The 22,043-nt window shown below is 36.4% G+C and overlaps 1 protein-coding gene across 1 annotated transcript; it reads right to left on the reverse strand.

Moving 5' to 3' along the window:
* Positions 1-1,116: 1,116 nt before the first annotated feature.
* Positions 1,117-22,015, reverse strand: OMA1 (OMA1 zinc metallopeptidase). The gene is made up of 9 exons (XM_009287405.2): positions 21,905-22,015; positions 20,643-21,171; positions 19,987-20,215; positions 18,746-18,919; positions 18,543-18,650; positions 16,798-16,926; positions 12,249-12,323; positions 10,198-10,347; positions 1,117-2,738 (listed from the first exon to the last, which is right to left on the reverse strand). The coding sequence occupies exons 2-9, from the start codon at positions 21,149-21,151 to the stop codon at positions 2,520-2,522; spliced, it is 1,593 nt and encodes a 530-aa protein (XP_009285680.1). The 5' UTR covers positions 21,152-21,171; positions 21,905-22,015; the 3' UTR covers positions 1,117-2,519.
* Between the last annotated feature and the right edge of the window lie 28 nt (positions 22,016-22,043).

Genomic DNA, 22,043 nt, shown 5'->3' on the forward strand with positions numbered 1-22,043 from the left:
ATTCAGTAAGAATTTAAGGAAAAAGGGCCCTCCAAGAGGCACAAGGCTTTTTCTGTGTTGGACACAAGACAAGCAGCAGGAAGAAACCCCTCCCAAAGCACTTGAGAAAAATATTAGGGATAATTCAAGATGTAAAGTAAAACCTGAAATTTTCAACATCCCATTTTGGACTTTGAAACTATAGTTTTAGTGTAGAGGCCTCACTCTTGTGTTTGTGTGTGCACTTTATATACACACACACACACACGTGTGTGTATATGCATATGTAAGGTTTGTAAGGAGAGAAATATGTTTTATTAGACCAGTATAGTTGGAAAAAGTAGATAAGCCCTTTGTCGGTCTAATGTAAGCTATTGCCTCTCTCTTGAAACCTTTTCTCTCACATCACCATGATCATGATTACACGATTTTTTTTTTTTTATTTTGTATGTAAATAATCTCCTTTGGTGAACTTAAAAATTGCATCTCCAGCATTCCACTGCAATACTTAAGCCACTTAAAACAGACAGTAGAAATATGAAACTTGTGTAGTTTCAGACTTCAACTTGAACGCTATAAAAACCTCTTCTATGTTCTTAGTCCTAACAGACACAAGCATCAAGTTGCATGTCAACCAGGAGCCCTGGATAACAAAACAAGCTTTGACACTGAAGCGAGAGAGAGAGGCAGCAGCATCGGGGTCTTGGTGTTGCAGTATGAACTATAAGGTCCACAGGGAAATCCAAATGGTGTATTTTTCTGTTTACCTTCAGGTGACAATGTCCAAATGCTTCAACACATCACTGAATGTCTGTTACAAAAACTCCTGTCACTAAGAATAAAAATGGATGGATGAATAATGGTCAGGCTGAACCTTCTGCCTCTTGCGAGTAGAGAGATTTAAAAACAGCTTGTAAGCAATATGCAGCCAATCTAGACCTATATAATCAGACCTAGAATCATCAACATTACAGATACATCAACTTACCTCTGAATAGAGATAAGTTAGGTAGTTGCTGGTATTTCTCAAAGGACCCCGGTTCATCGACTGAAGTCAGTAAAGGAATTACTTGTTTCACAATCTTTTTTTCCAACTATATTCACTGACAACACTGAACAGGTTATTTTTTCCTTTTTAAAAGCTTGCATTCTGATTTAATTGAAGAAATATGATGAAGTCTGCCCCTCTCCATATATAAAAAAGAATGTTTGAAATACAATACACAATAAAATATTTTGAATGTCCCCTTCATGTAAAACCCTACCATACATGAAGCAGATTTTTATTTTAATACAAGTGAGCAACAAAAAACCTAATAGTAAGTACAGATAAAGTACAGATATCCATAACAGATAAAGGAACGGGATTTCCCTTTTTTATTTTCATTCACTGCCACCTCTTTCTACATCTTCCTGTAAGATGGACATTTCAATGTTTTCATCAACTGCAAAGCAAGGATAACTCAAACATGTGCAAATAAAGATTAACATGCTAGCTATACTGGCTAGCCCATCACGAAAGGCAGAGCTTTACCTATATTGTGCATATTGGTCTCCACAGTATAAAATGTGTGGCTTCAGGGGGAGTGGGGAGGATGCTCAGCATTAGATGCCAGTTTCCTAAAGAGAAGTCACCTTTTAGGATAAAGTACAGCTGTGAAAGCTGTGCAGTCAAGAAACCTTGTTGTATTTGTCTACTACGTAATATATTTCCACATCAGCAATCACTTCTATCCAAATGGATATATCCAAATGAAATGTCATTGCAGTAAAACTGCCCTCCGATGAGGCACCCTGATCATTTAAAAAAAGACAACAGCCATCCTTGCAAAGCATTCTAGTGCTACAAACTATGGTTCTTATACAGTGTTTCTTTCAGAAGAAAGCCTTCCTTGAAAATTATTTAACTCCTCTTTTAAATTGAACTTTGTGCAACCCTTTCAGGTTGCTTTGAAGAAAAATGTTGAATCAATCCATATTCTAAAATACCTTAGAAAGAAGAAAAATCCCAGCAGTAAATTCACCTAATTAAGTGGGGGTGTATCTAGCCCATAGGCTATTACCGCATCTCAGCTTAATATTTTTAAACATACTATATGTGGAGCAGGCAGTAAGCTCTTCTCATTATTTCTCAAATGAAGCTGAATAGATCTAACCCAAATTACAGCAAGATAAACCAGACAACTTAAGTGATGAAAATTGTACTTTTTCCTCTGCTTTAGGGGTGCTTCTGGCTCATCTGTCCTCTGATCAAGGTGAGCCTGATAAAGCTGAAAATTACACTGTGTGACTGGATTGTACGAGATTATCTTTCCCCTGAGAAGTGATTTATTTTAGTAACTCTTAATGAATAAGAAACTTTCTGCTCCAACACGCTGCTCTTCTTGTGTGGGCATGGTTCCTTACTGCTTTGAGTGAGAAATCACATAGAAGAAACATAGAATATGAGTGGCTACATCTTCTTTATGGTTCAAAGACTAATTTGTGTTATAAGAGAGAGCTTCAGGGACCACAAGTTTCATAAAAAGTGAAAATTATCATTAGTCTGTAGGTTTAACTGCAAAAATTACTGGCATATCTTCCACTTTTTGAGTGTGAGGAAAATCCAGTTTTGGTTTTGAGAGATCTCGCTTTGTAGAATTTGGGGTTTCTTGATCTTTAGATGATTCCAGGAGATGTTGCATATTCAGTTTGAAAATGAGGCGAGGATCTGGTCCAGAAAGAGATGGGCAATTGCAGCTTTCTCTTATTTTAAGAGCCTGTGAATACATAGGAAAACAAATCAAGCTCATTTAAATAAGAAAAACAAAAAAGGTTTCAGTCAGTGATTTGGCTTTCCAGTAAGGTCTGCATTTGTACACAAAGCTTAGTGAGTATAATACTGAGTCTGTGTTGTTACTGAACAACTTTTCAACAGAAACCAAGAATTTCTGAGAAGAAATGTAGCAATATGGTAAAACAATGGAAAAAAATGAAGAACGAAGACTGAAAATAATTTTCTCACAGATAGTCGCTCAAAGAATGGATACTCTAAAAGGTACAGCATAAATAAATAGGAAGTTCTCCAACTATTTTATGTGATATTTGTTCACATTAGTACCTTTTAATTTACATTCACATGTAAATTAAAATGACTGCATCAAGAAAAAAAAAGGGCTGTGTATAATTTACTTCATCAGATATGTTCTATTATTGAAGTAGCTATTTATAGATGTCCAACTCAAAAAAGGAGGGAAAAGTCTCCAGTAACATAATGGACGTTTAACTGTTCAACAGAGATCCAGATGGTTGATCAGTATAGTTAAGGTCCAGTTACACAAGTGATCTCATCTCCAAGAAGCACTTGAATACACAGCTTCCAAGTGTTCTGAGAAAACAATGTCTCTAGAAGGTAAAAGTTTTTCTGGATAAAAAGATTAGCACTAAGAGACCAAACTTTAAATTACTCCTGGTCACTGAGTAAGTGCCATTGCTTCCATTCTACAGATTAGAAAGTAGAGGCATAAAGAAGCCAAAGAATTTCCCAGAGAATCAAAATCCATTAGCGCAGGCACACTCCCCCCAGATCATTCTGCCTTGTGGGCAATCTGAGAAAGGTATGACAATGGATGAATCTCATGTCTCAAAGGCACCGTGGAGAAATTGATATAAACCAGTATAAAGTCAGCTGTTTTAAAGGATGCTTAAGTTGGTGTTCATTGTAACGAAGCTGAACATACTTTAATTAGTCCATAAAAACAGGCAGCTCATTTTAGAGCTAACAATGGATACCACACAACCAAGTCCAATGCAGTGCTTTGCAAGTGGCTGTACGCAGATCTACTAGTATCCATGGATTCTCCTACAAGACCTATTTAAACTAATCAAGAAAAGCAAGTTCCTATGTATTATATAGAAAAATATTATATGTAGAATTTTAGAGGGTTATATTATATGTAGAATTTTTCAGAATCTCCGCTGAGAACTATTTTTTCAAGATTTGCAAAATGAAACACCAAGAAAACACCAAGTCAAAAACTAGCCTGATATTTAGCACTGATCAATGGTCACTTTTATGCAGTATTATCTGTATCTCAGCCTCAATTAACAGCATAAAACTATGGGCAGATTAACATCCAGCTTTATTTTTAATCCTTTTACGGGAAAATAAGTTCAAATGTGTATTTTATTCCACTTCTCTTCATAACCGTGGATTCTTGAAAAGTAATGGCCAGACCTGTCCTGAGTTGTAGCCAGATGCTTCCTGACCAGTACTAGGGACTGTTAGCGGAAAGCGTGGGTTGATTCATTTGTTCTAGATGGATTAAAGAGGAAGAAGAAAGTAACACAGTTTCCATAGCAGTCCTACCGCTGCACTTAAAAAACAGAGCAGAAATTTTAATTTGATTTATATACACTAGATGTGGCTGAAATATCAAATCAAATATTCCAGTACACTTATGCATAAGTATTTGCCTACCATTTTGAAACAATTCGGTATTTCTTCCACAGGAGACACTGGGAACATCTTACTACAGAAGATTTTAAAATAGAAGAGCAGAGCTTCTTAACTCATTTCTTTGTATAAGGAGGTACCAAAACATATTTCTCTCTCACTTTACTACAGTGAACTGATAAAGAGTTTGCTGTAAATGGCTAGAAACAAATAGCATTTAAATTTAACAACTGGTTTTGGAAAAAGACACATTCCAGGAATGCAGCAAGTTTCTTCAGCTGTTTCTTGCTGAAGTGTAACATTCAAATTACTGGATACACAAGTCTGGATTAGGCATGCAAATATTTCTCTTAGATTAACTTCTAAAAAATACGAATAAAGCTTTCAGTATTTGTTTTTCTACAGCATGATCATCCATGTAGTCACCAAATGTTAACCGTACTGCTGAACACTATTCTGCTTTGGTGACCAGTTAGCTTCTAAACTGACATTTATGACAAACCAAGAGTTTTTACTTATTCTCTTCCAGAACATAAGCTGCTGCAAGACTGCATTAATGTCAAGCAGCATTATTCAAGGGAAATGGAAATACAAAGATTTAGGCTGTATCCTGGAACGGGCAACATAATCTTCTTTTAAATAAATTTAGCAATTTTAAATCTCTAGTTTTCTTGGCTATATAGTGCCTGGCCTATTTTCATTGTTTCACTTATCTAAAATACTAGAGTCACAACAGCAAAGGTAAAAAACAATACTTCAGCGTTAACATTTTTACCCTCTGGATGTCTTTGCGTTCCTGCTAGATGTAAAGCTGTCCAAGGAGGTAGAAGGCATCTATTCAACACCCATCAAATCACATGCCATTAAAAAGACTACATTATGAGAATGGAAAGCTACGTTGACATGTCATCTCACTGTTAAAGACAGCTATGACTACACACTCTAGTGAAAGTAGTCTTTGTATGTACGTTTGTGACTGCCATGCAACATTCAACCCTAGTTAGAAAGTGTTCTTTCCCTGGCTCAGTTGACTGCTGCTATTTTGTTTTGTGCCAGTAGCTCTGTAACATCATTAAGATGCCAGTAACAGGCTGAGGAGCTTACAATATAATTTTTCCTGAAAGATAAAACAGCCCAACATGGTCAGCCGTACTGTACTTCCAAAATTGCTAGCAACTTCAAATCTGGTAATTTAATATTGCTCAAGTAAATTGTTTTTTGACAGTTTGGGTAAGAGGACAAGTAAAAGCATTCTTAATGAAGCACATGCACATTGATATTATAATAAGAACATGTTTCATTGACTGTTTATACTGAAGAGTGTTCTCAATAAAGAAGACGGACAGAACGGAGACAAGGATAACTAGCTAGAGTGAGTACGTAGATTCACCTGGGAACTGACAGTAGTGTAATGCTGTTCTTTTCAGGTTAACCTTAAGAGAGAAGTACTGCTGTTCAGAATAAAGACCACCTGCATGCTTACTGGTTCAGGAGATCTCAAATAAAACATCAAAACTATTGCTTGTCAGTAATAAAGGTGAAGCTGTTTTTCTTATCAGTACAATTGCAGTCACCTCCTGCAATGTGCATAAGAATTAGGGAGGTCTGCCTCATCCTATTGCTTTCATATAAAGCCTACCAGCAGAGACAAATACAGAAAAAAGTAATTTTTAGCTCTCTGTATTAATCCTTCACCACTGTCACAGATACCAGGCTAACTGCAGCATCTCAACCCCCTTACAGTCTTTTGGAGTGCATCTGACCTCTCAGGCTGTCAGCTCTCTCAGTATAAAAGCCACATCATTCTCGTGTCCACAAAACAGGCCAAGGGTTATAGTCTCTTGTGTATTAACTGCAATTACTTCGGCAGGGCTGACTTACGCTCTGACTTTGCAATTCTGACAAAAAAACTAAGAAATAGCACAAGCATGTAGGGAAAAAAAGAAAAAAAATTTAAAAAATCAGAAACGCTGAGTTGCAAAATGAATTACAATTAGCAGGCATAGGGAAGACAACAGGTCCTACAAATGAAGCAGTAGTAAAAAGATTACTAAAAGAATGGATAGATTTGTTACTAGATAGAGAAGAAAAGCAACCTTTATATAATGCTAATACTCCAAATCTTTCACTGCTTCTGTTGGCACAGAAAAGGAAAATGGTGACAAAATATTTAACAACTTTATGGAGAGGATAGAAACACAGGTCAGTATTTTTTATTTTTATTTTCCTTTAAGTTTTCACATTGATAGGGCTTAATTAATATATGCTAGTACTAGAACTATCTGAAGTAATCTTCACATCACAAGCAAAGGGCAAATATACCAACCCATTTTTGAAAAGGAAGCAAAATAAATGTATCGTCAATATCCCAAAAGGCAGCAGACTGAGTAATAAGCAATAACTACCCAAACAATAATAAAAGTTATGAACAGCCAATGTAGATTTGACAAGAACAGATCTTGGCAAAGTAAATTTTTTTTTTTTTTTTAAAAGTTAATTGACCTAGCAAACAAAAGAGAAGCAGCAGAGGTGACATATCCCAACTTAGTATTACTCTCAAAATGATCTCAGCATGGCATTTTCACAAGAATGAGTGGGAAAAGGGAGTTACAGTGAATCAAAAATGGAATCTGAGCCAACAACGTGATGGCAAAAAAGCAAATGTCACATCAAGACGAATTTTTATGTTGCAGGCAAGGCACAGTAGATAACCTTCTGCTTTATTCAGTATAGCTGAGTCTTCAGCTCACGTACAGTGTTCTATTTGGACAGCATACTAGGAAAAAGGTAGACAAACTGTAGCAAGTCAGAGAACATTAAAATAAAAGGTTCAGAGATGAACTAGAAGATCCTATAGCTTCCCTCTGGCACTACACTTCCACAACTTTTCTCTCCAGGACAATGGTAAGCATCCTTCCCGCTAGTACAAAATTATTTTAAGATTTCTTCTGAAAAAAAAAATGCATGGGCCTTTACCGAGCATTTCACCACCTTCCACATAGGAATTCTAGGAGATTTCAGTTTCCTATTTAACAGTATATTCTGTTTTCCTAGTTTACAATGCACATCTCTCCCAGTCTGAGGGGGAAATCCTTTAAAAACATGGTAAGTCTTCTTAATTGTCTTCCAGGACAGCACCACTTTGTAACTGCTTACAGCTCTCTTATTTAGTAATTCCTCAGCTTGGCTGTAGCTTCCAGCTTGTTCAGAAAACCTGCAAGATCTTTAAAAGACAGGGAGCAAATCAAATGGGTTTCAATTATGTGAAAAGAGAATGCCTGTGATATCCCTGCTTTAATTTACATTTCCTGAGACTGTTAAGTCACCTCGTTGAGACATGCCATTTCATTACCTGAAGAAAAATTCTTACTTTATGTGATCGCATCTTATTGTGAACTTGCTTAGAAGTCTGTTGAGAAACATCTGTGTGGCCTGAGAAGTCCAAAAACTTGTCCCTATTACCCCCAGCTACAGTAGCTGGTCTAATAATAGATACTAATTTGTCCTGAAAACCATTTCAGCTTCAAAACCATCAGCATATGAAATACAACAATATTTGTATCAGTATCTTTAATACAAACACGTTTATTTCATTCATATCTTCAGAGGAAGGGCAATTTCAACTGAAGTAATATTCAAAGTCAAGTACAAAGGTAAAACCCAGCAGGTTTTTTTCAGGATTTAAACCCTTGTTTCTTGCTCACGATGAATCTGATACTGAGTCTAAGTAGTACAGTTTCTTCACAGAGATACTAGAGAGATAAAAAGGCCCTTTTTGAAATCTGGCTTCTCCCCCTGGGCTCTGAATATCTAATGACCATTAATATATGGTAAACGTACTGTTCTAAAAGGCTTTAAGTATGCGAACAATGAAACAAAAAGGCGCCGATATTGAACAACCACCAAGCCCTGGGATTCCCTTTAAATGCCTGAGATCCAGCTTCAAGAAGGCAGCTCTCAGATGAAGGGGAGTCAATGCTTCAGACAAGAAGCCTCCAACAACACCTCTACATACCTTCTTTCATTTTTATTCCACTCTTGTAGTATTAACTTCACTTATCTAGTGAACTGTTAAAAACAGGAAGCCTTCAGTCCCTGCTTTCTCATCCTACTCCAAAGAATGTTTAAGGTAAAAGGCAAATGAAAACATCTCCTCCTCAATTATCTTTTAGAAGAAAATTTCCTAGCTTCCACTGTTCTTGGAAGTGAGAGTGGCTATAAAATATGAAGTTTGCTCCACCTGCTCCACAAGAGATAAGACAGAAATAACAAGATTGCCAGTTCTACACAGTTGCTCAGCTATTTAACTTATTTGCTCAGTCCTGGGGTAGATAGAACATAAGAAGCAATTTTCATTACCACTTTATAAGCCAGTCAGTAACTATATGAAAATAAAGGCTCCTGAACCCTTTGTGTTCAATCTAACTAAAATTGAGGCTCCGCAAGAAGTATAGTTTTCCATTCAACTGCTCTAATGTGTTAGAAAATCCATCAAAGTGATCTCACAACCTGTTTTTGCAAAGTACAGAATTTGTGTATGTTAATTTAAAATATTTAGCCTAGCCAGTCTCCAACCTCCTACCCCTAATGTTGATTTTGATTTATGCCATTATTTAGAATATTTACTGCATTCATTCTCATCAAAGGATTAATGAAAAATCTTTTTTTCTCCTTTGAAATCAGCAAACACCTCAACATTCTAGTGCTCCCTCTGCCAATAAATCTTCAACTGTCTTTACAGTTTGGAACTGAGAAAGACTTAAAGTAACTGAGAGGGGGGAAAAAAAAAAAAAAGGAAAAAGAAATTACCGGTTGGTTATAAGAAAGGGAATTTCCAAACACAGTTTAGCTTGCTGAAAAATAGTGCTGTTGTGAAGTGCTTTAACACTATCTTTTAAAAAGAAAAAACTAGGCAAAAAACAATCCATGCTATTTTTCTGTAGTTAAAACCCCCACTATTTAAAGAAATAGTAAACAAACTAAGATTACTAAACTTGGAACAGTTCTCTGTTCTTAAGCTACCAGTGAGTAGCACATCAAATTAAGAGAATCCCCAAGCAGCTATCCACTCGGCATTCCTCTGAGAGGAAATCTGAAAGAAAGAACAGAGAAAAGACTGCAAATTGATGGGCAATTGCGTGAATTAGCTCAAGTTCCTTGGAGTAGGGTAAAATTTGCTCCCTATGTGACGGAACAGAGATGTGAAGAAAAAAGCAGGCTGCAAAACCTACAGAGACCTATCATAACTAGGGCTATTAAGAAATCTTCTACTGGGGATCTGACACTCTTTTGAGGCACAGTTATTCAAGGTGTATTCAATCCTACATCAGTGAGAGAGACAGGATAGGATGGAACATTCTCTATTTGACAGCCTAGGGCTAGCTACCAAAGCAAGAGAAGTCAAGACAGTTTAGGGACCCAACTTAAACACTGGCTTCCAAAATGGCAAAAAAGATAAGAATGGATGAGAACTGTGACACTGTCACATCTACACCAGGAAGGCCATTTGAAAGCAAAAATACTACAATTCAATCAGAAAAGAAAAAGAAAACTAGAATATAATTACATTTTACCTATGCTATCTTAATTTTTCCTCATTTAATAAAACCTTTAAGGTTGAGAGCTTTGTAACAGAAAATTTCTATAAGGATAAAGAGGAAGATAAGCACAATGCTAAAAGAGTAGATCATGAAACAATACTAAAGTAGCTCATGAATCAATACCAAACTAATTCTGGCAACCTTCCTAAGAGAAAAAGACACCCTTCCTTCAACTCTGCTTACCTCTGGGATAAGCCGGTCTAAGTGCTCAGCTCTATTTTCATGAGAAGGGTGTGTGGAGAGCCACTCTGGTAACTTAGGCTGCCCTTGAATGGTTTCTGCTAATTCCATTTGTTGCCAAAATACGCTGCTTGCTCGTACATCCACACAAGCCTGAAAACAGAAAGGAAATGTATACACTACTATTATTTTTGAAGTAATACAACACACATTCTAATGGATATTGAATTACAAAAGACATCTTAAATTTTAAATCTCTAAAGCCTGTTTAGATGGTACCCCTCATACCTGACAGGAAAAGGCTGTTCTAAAATATCTAAATGCAGTAAGAAACTCATCCAGATAGATACTGGATTTGTTCCTTTTAACATCTATGTAATTCCACCAATCTTAAAAAACTTACACCTGAATTAGACAATTCAGGAGAAAAACAGATTCATGATTTCTGACATGTACTTGTTCTTTAAAAAAAACTCAGCTGCTTATTCTAAGTTATATTTGCTAGACATAGTACAGCAGAAGAACAAATTAATAATCTCCACAGATTTAGGCAAATTTACAGGAAGAAGTTTAGAGTCAAAAATATAAAGTGATAATAATTCATACTTAAATATCTCTAAAAATGAACTGCAAAGGCTTTTCTGTAAGTGATTACACTGCCTTTTTCAAGGGTGATCTGTGTAATCCACAACAGATTAAAATAGTAATTCTGCAGAATTCCTCTCTCTCTCCATAGAAGTATATATTTAACCATAGAAATTCATGGAACACTAACTTTTAAAGAATGGCATTTGTGTATCACCAACAGACTCCTTTATATTTGCATTTAAGTGGAGGGGAAAAAAGAACAAGATTTCTTACATTAATTTTCATTTAAGAGAAAAAGAGATGAGTACTCAGCAGGTAAGAAAATTACTCCCCCCACCCAGAAATACAGAAGTGGTACTTTATCCTTTCAATTTATTTCTTAAAACTATTATTATAAAAAGATTATCTGCACAAGCAGAGAAATGTTGAGATACCACTTTGCTTGTTTGTTTCTGGTATGGCCCTACATCTTAGGTATTACAAAGCAGTGAGCACCCACACAGCAGTTACATTTTTTTCATGGATTGTTGTTATTCCCTTAGATGACTTTAAACTACAAATGCAGTTTCAAACCCAGAATCAAAGTTAATTTTAAAAACTCTTCCTTGAAGAAATATTAATAATTATTAAGAAAAGGAAATTTTCCTTATGAATTATTAACACTAGATGGTGCTGCTCTCATAGTTATCTAACACTTATCTAGTTCTATTGCACTTAGCTAGAAGTGAAAGAGTTGTTTTAGTTTCTTTAATTTAGAATTAAAATCCACAGGAACAAAAAAAAAGTGACTGAAAAAACAAATTACGAAAAAAATGCCAAGTAGTTTCTGACCAAATTTTTGTCCTACTTTAGTGAAGCCACATTATTTTTATGGCTGTATTTAAACTAAATCTTTAAATACTAGAACAATACTGATATACTTCGTAATTATCAGCGATCACAGAAAATATAATCACAATATCAAAAAGTTCTTAAATTTTACTGCATTGTTATGAGAATAGATATTATAGATTAGAATATTTTAGGTACACTACAATATAGTAAAGCATTCCTCAGAACTTCCCACAACAGATGGAAACTAAGTGAAACAAAAATCTAAAGGGTAATTTATATCTTTACATACCGTTAAATATATCCTACTTACAGAAGTTCACTATTTGGCATTCTCCTTTTTATAAATACGTAGCTTTTTCTTCTAATAGTAATAAACAACATAGAAAGTATACTGTGCAGTTAATAATGCACAACTTTAAAAGTTTCAATTTTATTACCTACAGTTTAGCCAGAATGACTTTGTCTTTGCCTACAAACTGTTTTATTTCCCATTCGTTCTTTAATCTACATATCTTTAAAAATTTGGGAACTCTCCCACACACAGTTTACCTCTGTATGAAGTGTGAAACTCCCTTTGATTATAATAGAAAATGTCTGGTAAATTGCTAACGAAACAAACCAGTTGTAGTTACCTTTGCTGCAAACTGAAGTCCCACTTTATCAGCTTCAGCCTCCAATGTTCTGCTGTACGGTCTATCAAACATAAACTGCAAAGAAGCACATCAAAGCTCTATTTCTTGGTTTTGAATGTGTACAAAGCTAGAGTATTGTAGCTAGTTTTCTAACCTTCTCATAAGAAAAGATGTTTATCTATCATGTTCACATTGCATGTGATCAGTATTCATTTTCTTAATGTAATCTTTAATTCCATTATATGTAACTCATTGATCTTGTATTCAGTGGAAATTAATTCAAATTATACATATTTTCATGGCCCCTCTCATCAGCCACTCTCACAGCATTTTGCAGCAATCAAAGGGTCAATGCCAACTTTAAACGAGAATTTTTTCACTTCACTTTTATTGGCATTAAGGTTTTTCTATGTATGTAAAAATTGGTGTTAAGATTTTTTTACTCTATGTAAAAAATTCCAGTGGCTCCCTTAAACTTTTATGACAACTGTCTTTACACCTGTTATGATCTATTTGGTATGGTAAACAGCCCACAGTATGGCATAGCCATGAACATTTTCATGCAGAAATCACTCCTTTGTCATGATTATCCCCCAACACAAGTTGCAAATTGCCCTTGAGAAATCAAACTAGAAGACATACATCTGACCAACTCCTCTCCCTTTTTTCTAGGGTATGACATTGTATTAACACACACTAAGAAACAGTGGTAGTTTTCTCAAATGGTTATTTAGTCATATAACTCAGGATCTTCAGGCATATATAATTCATGTAGATTTGGGCAGCCTTGCCCTAGTATAACAGGTTATAGTAAATGCAAATCAGGCCTGGTTAAAACAGCCTGCTCCTGCAGAGATAAGGAACATGTCACAACATTCTGGTCTGGGCATCGATTAGGAAATATCAACTGAAAAATGGGGATGTGCATGGTTAGTGAAGAGAAAGAGGTTTTATCAGCTCTTTCTCTGGTTAATGAAACATGTCTTCCTTATACACAGTGGAAACTGAGTGTGTCTGACACAGAACAGCGGGGGGGGGGGGGGGGGAGGGAAGAAAAAACAGATAGAAATGAAAAGCACCAAAAGAAGTGGTCCAATCCCTTGAGTACATAAAGATATCTGTAACTTTTTGCTTCTTTCTAAAGTAGTACTGATAGTTTTTCTTTACTAGGTCAAAAATAAAAGCCAACCAAAGCTGATCCTCTACAGGTTTTTTCAAGCCAAATACACTGGTTTATAAGTAACCATAGACGAGGTCACTTTCTAAAGTCTTAATTTCCTTACAGACCTTAAACATGGCAATTATAAATTTATTTTTTCTCTGAAGAGAAAGTCATTATTTGAAGTGGAATATATATTTCTACTGCCTTGAAAAGTGCTCTGGGTCTACTGGAGTGCATATATTCACTAAACGGCAAAGATATCCCTGGCTAGTCTGTCACATATTCCTGAAGCACCATTTCCCAGTTAGCCAGATAAACTACTTGTTTAATAATTAAACATTTCTCAGACACAGAAATGAAACTGGTAACAGGCAACAGGACTACCCAAAGCACTAACTGGAACAGAGGCTTACACAACAGGCAGTTTTCTATCTCTTCAGTTACAAGCATTTGTGGTTTTCTTCTCTGGGAGGTTTACAACAATTTTAAATAAGAACGGGGTAGCATCCATCTCAAAAATATTTGCAGAAGTTTAAGAACTAGGGAATTGATGGTCTGAATGCATGTGTCTTAATAGACCATCTAAAAAGAGAGATCTAGGACAGCAAGAAGGTGGTAATAAAAAGATCAACACTTAAACTCTTACCCCTTAAATAATTTTATTTGCATTAACAGTTAAGCACTAGGGTATGACTATTTACCTGTATGTCTATCCCAATACTGCCAGCAAAAATATGGCTGTATTTTTAAAAATAAACACAACACTAATGCAATTTCTAGTTCAGGACCTACCCATGCTGCAGACTGCAGAAGCAGGGATGGCATCTGAAGAAACTATCACCCTATAATTGCTGTTATTTCCTTTACTTTTCCTCTGTGTATCTGCTACTGGCCAGTCACAAACAAGATACGAGCCTAAACAGACTCTGGTGTGATTCCATATAGCAATTCTTATGCTAGATATAGCTTAAGACCAAGTCAGGTTCCAGATTTGTTATGTTCTGATCAGTACCAAAATTTCATTAACATGTAAAAGACTTAAACGTGTCCTCTGCAATTTTTGGCAATTCTGTGTGTTTCTTCCTTAGATCTAAAATTAAAACTATAAGATAATCTGAATCTCATAGGAAAACTTGGCTCTCTTTCACAGTTCGCTTCTAGCCAATAAAGTCTTGGCAGTGGTCACATAAAAGGTCTTGATGCATCTAACATACAATACTACTCATCCACTACTGAAAAATGAATTTTTAAAAAAAATCTTTTGTGAATGTGCTGGACTGAAAAATTAGATCTTCAAACTCTGATCTAAAATCCTTGTCAGAAATTGAACATCATAAAGACAGATTTGATTTTTTCAAATCAATTACCAGAGCTGTCTGTGTATGTTAGAGAAAAGGAAGCCCCAGGTAAGTTGACTATCCAAAATCACCAGTTTCCACATGAAATACAGATGTGATGGTGTGAGGTGGACAAGAAAGGGAATATGAAGTACCGTATCTGTACATACTAGTATGCAGGACGTGAGTAAAACTCAGAGTCATGCTTTGTGCTATCCCAAGAATAATTCCTAGGCTTTCGTTCCCATAAAAAAGCAAAAAGTAAAAAAAAAGCAAAAAGCTTTTTTGTAAAAGCAAAGCCAACATGTTTCAGTTCAGAAATACATGACTAAAGAACAACCATGAATGAATCCCATAAGAGAATTTAACGATTTCTTAAGGCAAGCAAACCCACTAGCTTTGGAGAAAAAAAGCAGAACTGGAGCTGACATGCCAAAAGGCCTACAAAGGGTCACTGAAAACTACTCATAGCCAATAATAAAAAATAAACGATAGTCAGTAGGTAAAAAAGTTAAGCCTCTAAGGACATAAAAGAAAAACAAACACTGAAACCAAAGCAAGTACTGCAATGTGGCTTAAATAACCGTTTCATAGAGTGGGATGCTAAAACTTCAAAAAGTAAAATACAGTTATGGAAGAAGAGGAAAAGCAACAACCTGAGAAAATGTGCAGAAAAATTCATTTTCACATAAGCACAACAGGCAAATGTTGAATGGAGGAAACAAACAGATGTTGCACTCCTGGGTGACTAACAGAAACAAAAATTTCTGTTCAGCATCTTTTGTATATGGGACGAAAACTTTACCAGTATTAATCACTTATTTATTCTGCATTACATATGGATACGTTTAATGTTACTGAAGATGATTTTGATCAGAGTTTTAAACCAGGACATTACTGTACAATAGTATCTCATATATGATAGATCTTTCCTATAGCACACTAGGACTACGAGCTTAAACCCAGATTCCATTTGCAATCTAAAGCACAACTCCAATCCACGACGCCAAAGTATCAGTTGCAGTTAGCCTAGGAGAGGAGAAAAGATGCTGACAGGGAGTTAAATCTTGCTGTCTAAATTATGAGCAGTCTCAGGATTGATTCACACTTTGCTTTTTCCAAATTCAGCTCTTCAAAACTCTGGCTAGCATTCATCAATGTATTGGTTTCTTAGCTACTTGTACAAATATCCAAGTTCTTTAGAGATAATTTATGTTCAGAATCCACACATCTACCCATTAGCATAAGAACTACCAAAACAGATTGATTATGTTTAATTGTATGTTTTTGAGGAACTGGAGGAAATCTCAGGAAAAGCATCAAGAGAAGTCAAAGAAACCAAAGAGCTCTTTCACTTAAATTCAGATTCAAGTTTTATGATGTAAGCAAAATTTCTTTAAAAAAACCCCACTTTTTTAAAAAGAAACGAATCAGTAACTGTCTGGAGGCAGAGAGTAAATTAGACCACTGAAGAAAAATAGCACCACAAAGCCTCTGAATTTTACTTTATTGGAATATATGCTGTCTGAAAAGATTATTTCAGTAAGTTTTATTATAGCATGGTTTAGACTTTTAAAGAGTGTTTAGATTCTCAATTTTCTTATTTTAGAAACCATTCTTACTACTAACAATGTATTTAAAGAGTTCCATATATTTTATTTGGTTTAGAAACAATTTAACAACTACTCAAAATAAAAACATCGCATTTCAACATATATAACTTTAAAGGGTGAGCTACATTTCAAAAAGACAATCATCTAATGTAATTGGCAAGCAGGTACTCGGAGCCTGTTCAGTTAAATCCAGTTTTAGATTTAGGGAAATCTGAAGTTCTTCAAGATGACAAATGAAAATATATATCAACTAAAGCAGACGCAGATTTATAAAAACTTATTTCATTCAAAAACATACTCAAATATTAATTTTTGTTTATAATATTTCTCCTTTTGCCTTTTTGCCCCAAACATACTATTTAGTGGTACTATCTCCCCAAGATTAAAAATGTTTTTCCATGGAACTCAGGAAGAATAATACAAAATGTCAGTCTTACCTCCTGCAACTTGCTCTGAATCCACTGGCCAACAACTGCCAAACTATCACGGGGACAGATGGCCCAAATCATAGTGAGAAAGATGAGTGATAGAAAATCCAAGAAGTGAACCAGGCTGGCTTTCTCTGCCTGCAAACAGAAATTGTCCCATTTTCATTCCTTACTGTCTGACGTTTCTTTAGAACATAACAGAATTTGGAAACACTGTAAAAATCACTTTTTTTTCTATGCAGCCACAGGAACAGGGCAAGCACAAGCTCGCCTGCTTGCACAAAAAAATCCAGTTGGATACAAGGTACTTTCAGTCTAGAATCCACACCAACTGCGTAAGTACAGCTGGAACAAACACATTTTTGCTATCTCCCAATTAGAGAGATTCAAAGCTTGAGATGACGGCAGCATGCAGGCAGAGTTCTTTAGTAAAAAGGCCATGAAACACCTCAGTTGGAATGAAAAAATCTATAAAAACACCTAGAAGACTGTTCTTTACATTAATTTGAGAAGATATAGACATCATTTAGACAGGAACACTAATGGGATAAGGGGACACTAGGCATAATATATTTATTCTTTATTTTCTGTTGCATTCCTTTAATTTCAGAAACTAAGAGAACCTGAAGAAAGAAATTGAAATTCTTCTGTTTTTCAGAGCTCTATTTGACATGCAACAAATTGATCTGAGCACCTATAAGTCGGCACATACAATACTTTTCCCTATGCCACTTGGGTAATACAGGTTCCATACAAACAAAGTAAGTTCTTTTTATTATTAGAAATATTTTTTTTAGAAGTGTAACAAGTTAGTTGGCTCAACTGAGCCCAAGAAACTATGATGTGAACTGTTGCTCATCCAAAATCATACAAGATGCAGTAAAGCAATTCTCCTGTATTTCCACTGCCTTTAAAATATATTTACCCGTTTCCAGATTAGCTTTGCAATTTTAGCAGGATCTTTATGTTTACAAGCTTCTCATTATGTCTTCTCAAACTGATGGATAGGTAATGAATACAATTTTTTAAAACGACATGCACAGAAAGAAATCAATTTGGAAGAAAGAAGCACTTTCTAGCAAATCATGCCAATCTAGAACAGTATGAGCCGTATTTCCGTACCATCCTCTTTTTTCATAGTTGTATCTACAAAGCACAACAAAATTATTGCGTCCATTCTGTTCAAATGGCAAAGAACTACCAATTTCAACACATCCATGTCACGATATGAAAAATTAAGTCTGTGAAAGCAATCATCTGTAAATGCAGAATCAAGGTCCAGGCATTCTGGAGTTTGGCATTCTAAAACTGTGTGCTACTATAAGAAAAATATAATGTATTTTAGAATAATTTATTAAAGTATATCCACTTCTGTAGATATTGACGAGTCTAGGAGTAACAAACCAAGTTACTGAGTGCCTCTAGTTCCTTATGTCTGCACTATAGGAGGATAAGCATCTCCAGATCAGGTTCTAAATGATTGTTAATAGTGAGCCATAATCCATCCATACAGTTATGAAAAAAACACTGGCAGCCTTTGTGCTAACACTGACTACTACAGGACTTCTGACAGTTACTAAGTACTACATGAGTAATAAGGATATACTGTATCAGAATACTCTCATTTCAAACTCAGTCCTTCATTAATTAGAAAGACTCACACTGAAACTTTGGTTGGTAGTGATAGGAAAAATCTTAATTAAAGTAATTAGAATTCATTTAAGAATTTTAGACAGCTTGCTTTAAATACTTACTGCATGTTCCAGCACAGCATGAGCTATTTCATGTCCCAAAATGAAAGACAGCTGATGAATATCAGAAACTGCATTTAGCAATCCAGTGAAAACAAACACTTGGCCATTCTGTAAACAAAAAGAGAGTGAAAATTAAGTAGAAGACACATAAATAAAATGCTGTTTCAATATTACTAATAATTTTTGTATTGGGTTCAACTTACTGGAAGCACAAAAGCATTTACACCTGGTTCGTCTACCACATGGATAACCCACTTGAGCGCTGAGACCTGTGGGATGTCCTTATTGCTTTCAGATAAATGACGAACAACTCTCTCCACAACCTGATAGTGTGCATCTGTCTCAGGTAACATTTTACTTTTGAATTCCTCCATCCACTGAAAAAAAAATTGATTGCCATGCAGAAAAAACACACAGTAAATGACTAATTGGTAAACTAACCTAGTGGCTACACACAACTTAGTTAAATCTAAGTTTTAATACATTTTTTTCTTTCATATAGCCAAAGCCAATATACTAGAGTTCAGGCTTTCAGACCCACAAGTTAAGGATTAATAAACTTAAAAGGAAGTAAACTGACCACAGATCAAAAATAAGATAGCATAAACTTGGTCCTACAGCCTCTTGTATCTGGCATTTTCCTAATACACAGTTAGTCTTGGCATCACAATTTGGCAACCTTTCTATACCTTCCTGAACTTCTATCTGAATTTATAATTTTTCTGTATCTGTATATTTCTGTTGTAATTTGTAAGGTGGACAAATTTATACAAAACATGTAATTTGAATGTATCCTTGTACTCCTTCTGTCCTTATCTCACATTCTCTGTCAGATGGGAATACAGTGACATTTGTATATGGATTATCAAGTTTCACTGGCTTTAGAACAGAAAGCCACAGAACTCAGAATTATAGAAATTAATGCAATGGACAGTTTAAAAGAAAGCAGTTAAAGAAAAATGAGCCGATCCAATAAAAAAAGAAGTAGAATTGAATGCAGGTGGAGAGTATTACCTTACAAAGTGACTGCTTAGAAGAGAGGACCTTAAACAAGTGCCAAAGAATGCTCAAATCAGCACAGAAAATGAGACAGATCTCAGCATATGCCTATTAGCTATGCTTTTATTGCTTCTACCAGATTTCTATATTTCTTGTTATATTACAGTAACACAGTTAGAAATGTTTGCTACATACATGTAACATGCTCTTTAACTGTCATGTGCCCCTGAGTGGTTTGCTGATGGAAAGGGAACTCTTAAAAAGGATGGGGACAAGAGGAGGGGGTAACTGATGGGGGTGCTCTGCAGGGTTCTGAGCATGAAGTTCAAACCTTATCAAGGACACCACAAGGTTTGTTTGCCCATCTCATTAATTGGACTATCTCATCACTAAAAAAAAGCATCAACAGTTTTAGAGTATTTTGAATTTTTCTTTAAAATCTTACCATATCATATTCCATCTGTGACAGTTCCCTAAAATGCCCTTTTCCAAACACCAACAGTCGAGTGCGCCCAGTGATGGGTGTCTCCTCCAAGTGAGTAAAATAAAACACAACAAATAAAACTCCTAAGCTACTGACACCCAGGAGTATCTTCCATTTATTTTTTCTCGCACTTTCTTTAAAAAGTTCCTGTTTATTAGGAGGAAGTGCCTTCCACCAGTTTCTTATGCTCCTGTAAGATACAAACAGTGTTAACTTAGGAGGTAGTTAAAAAGGAATTTGTTAGTGTCTGCCCTTGCTGTATTCTCTATTACAGTCTCACCTCATGTAAGAGCTTATGGAAGGTTATACTGTAATTGGCTTCTACTCCACTCCATTTCTTCCCTCCCACAGGAAAATAAGGAATGCCCCTTAGTGTCTTGGTTCATCTCCCTCTACCACATGTAAATGAGAAGAGCAAAAGATACATCTAACACCTCTGATAATGGAAACAACTTCTTGTTGAGCAAACCGTCAGTCTAGGCCCCAGTCCTACAAAATTTTGCAAAGATATTAAAATGAAAACACTACAAATACACCTACCATTCTCCACAAACTCACGCACACATCTTTCCATAATGGGGTCTTACACTGAGAGAGGAAGTAAGATAGTATTTTACCTGCCAAGAATGATAGCAAATAATTTCTGAGCTGGCTTAACAATAATCCAGAAAAGAGGAACTGGTGCAGCCTGAAATGATGGTGATGTGTGAAAAGACCTGATGAGCTGAATGTTCCAAGCAGAAAAGTGATGTGGGAGTCGTCCTACAGAACTGATCTGGAGGGATGTGATCTTCTCCCCCAATGGCCGAAAAGACTGGAAGCAAAACCTTCCTGAACTGTGGTGTGCATTCTTGTACACTTCTGTATTTGGGACGTTCAAAAGACACCGCAGTCCTTTACCAATGAAGTTTCTATAGGAGTCAGGGCTTCCAGTCAAAAAACAGTTTCTAGTATTTCCACTCAAATCCAGCCTCTGGCATCTATCTTGTGTACAACTGACTTGAGTTCGGCAATATCCCTTGTAAAACCTATAGAGATTATTGCACTTCCCCTGCTTGGTCAAAGAAGCCAAACGAAAAAAAATACAGTTCTTGCCCGACAACTTTAGACCATAGATGATATTCATAACTTCTTTGGTTGGTTACCCTGAAACAAAGAAAAAAATAGCAGAGAGGTGTTAAGAAAACCAGACAAACATGAAACTCTGAAACATTACCTCATGTCTTCTGAACAGATACCATGTATTTGTTTACCAAAAGTTGCATTGCACAAAAAAAGTCACAGTTACAACTGCGTCCTGTTGCAGTTTTAAGGTACCAATCTGCTTTCAACTGTGAAAAAGTCAATGTCTTACATCACTGAGAACAAAACAAAGTGTGATTTTTTTCTTTTGTTTTTATTACCACCAGATCAGAATGACTGCAGGTGTCCCTTGTGGAAGACATGTGTGCATCATCACCCTTCCATGCTGGGCTCCTTGCCACAGGTGCCATTCATACATACTGAGGAAAACCAGGATCTATTGAGCATTTTGGTAATACTCTGCTGTTGAACGCAGGGTGCATATCAGCTGCACCCGGCCTCGAAACAAAATGACTCAACACAGAAAAATCAAGTGCCTCCCAGCCTGTACCCTCTTACTCCCGGGGCATAAAATGGAAATGCTTTCCCGCCGGGCAGGCCCCGGCGCCCGGCCAGCCCCCGCGGCGGTCATTTTCACCCGCTGGCTCTAACAGCGGCCTCCGCTTCCCTCCCCACCCCCCGCCGGCATCGCCGCCCCTCTCAGAGAGAGGAACCGCACCGTCGGCTCCACCCGCCTTTTGCTTGTCCTCCCTTTCTGGCAGCGGCCTGACGCCCCGAGTCGCCCTTGGGTGCTGACCTCGGCTGCCAGCCCTCGGCGCCCGGCATCCCGCACGCGAACAACCCCCCGGCCTCAGTGCTGGCGCGACTATCGTGATATGGGCAAACTGAGGAGGCGGGGGGAGAGAGGGAGACGTGTCACTCTGCGGCGCCCGCCC

Source organism: Aptenodytes forsteri, unplaced genomic scaffold, assembly GCF_000699145.1.
Source record: "Aptenodytes forsteri isolate BGI_AS27 unplaced genomic scaffold, ASM69914v1 Scaffold119, whole genome shotgun sequence".
NCBI classification, from domain to species: domain Eukaryota; kingdom Metazoa; phylum Chordata; class Aves; order Sphenisciformes; family Spheniscidae; genus Aptenodytes; species Aptenodytes forsteri.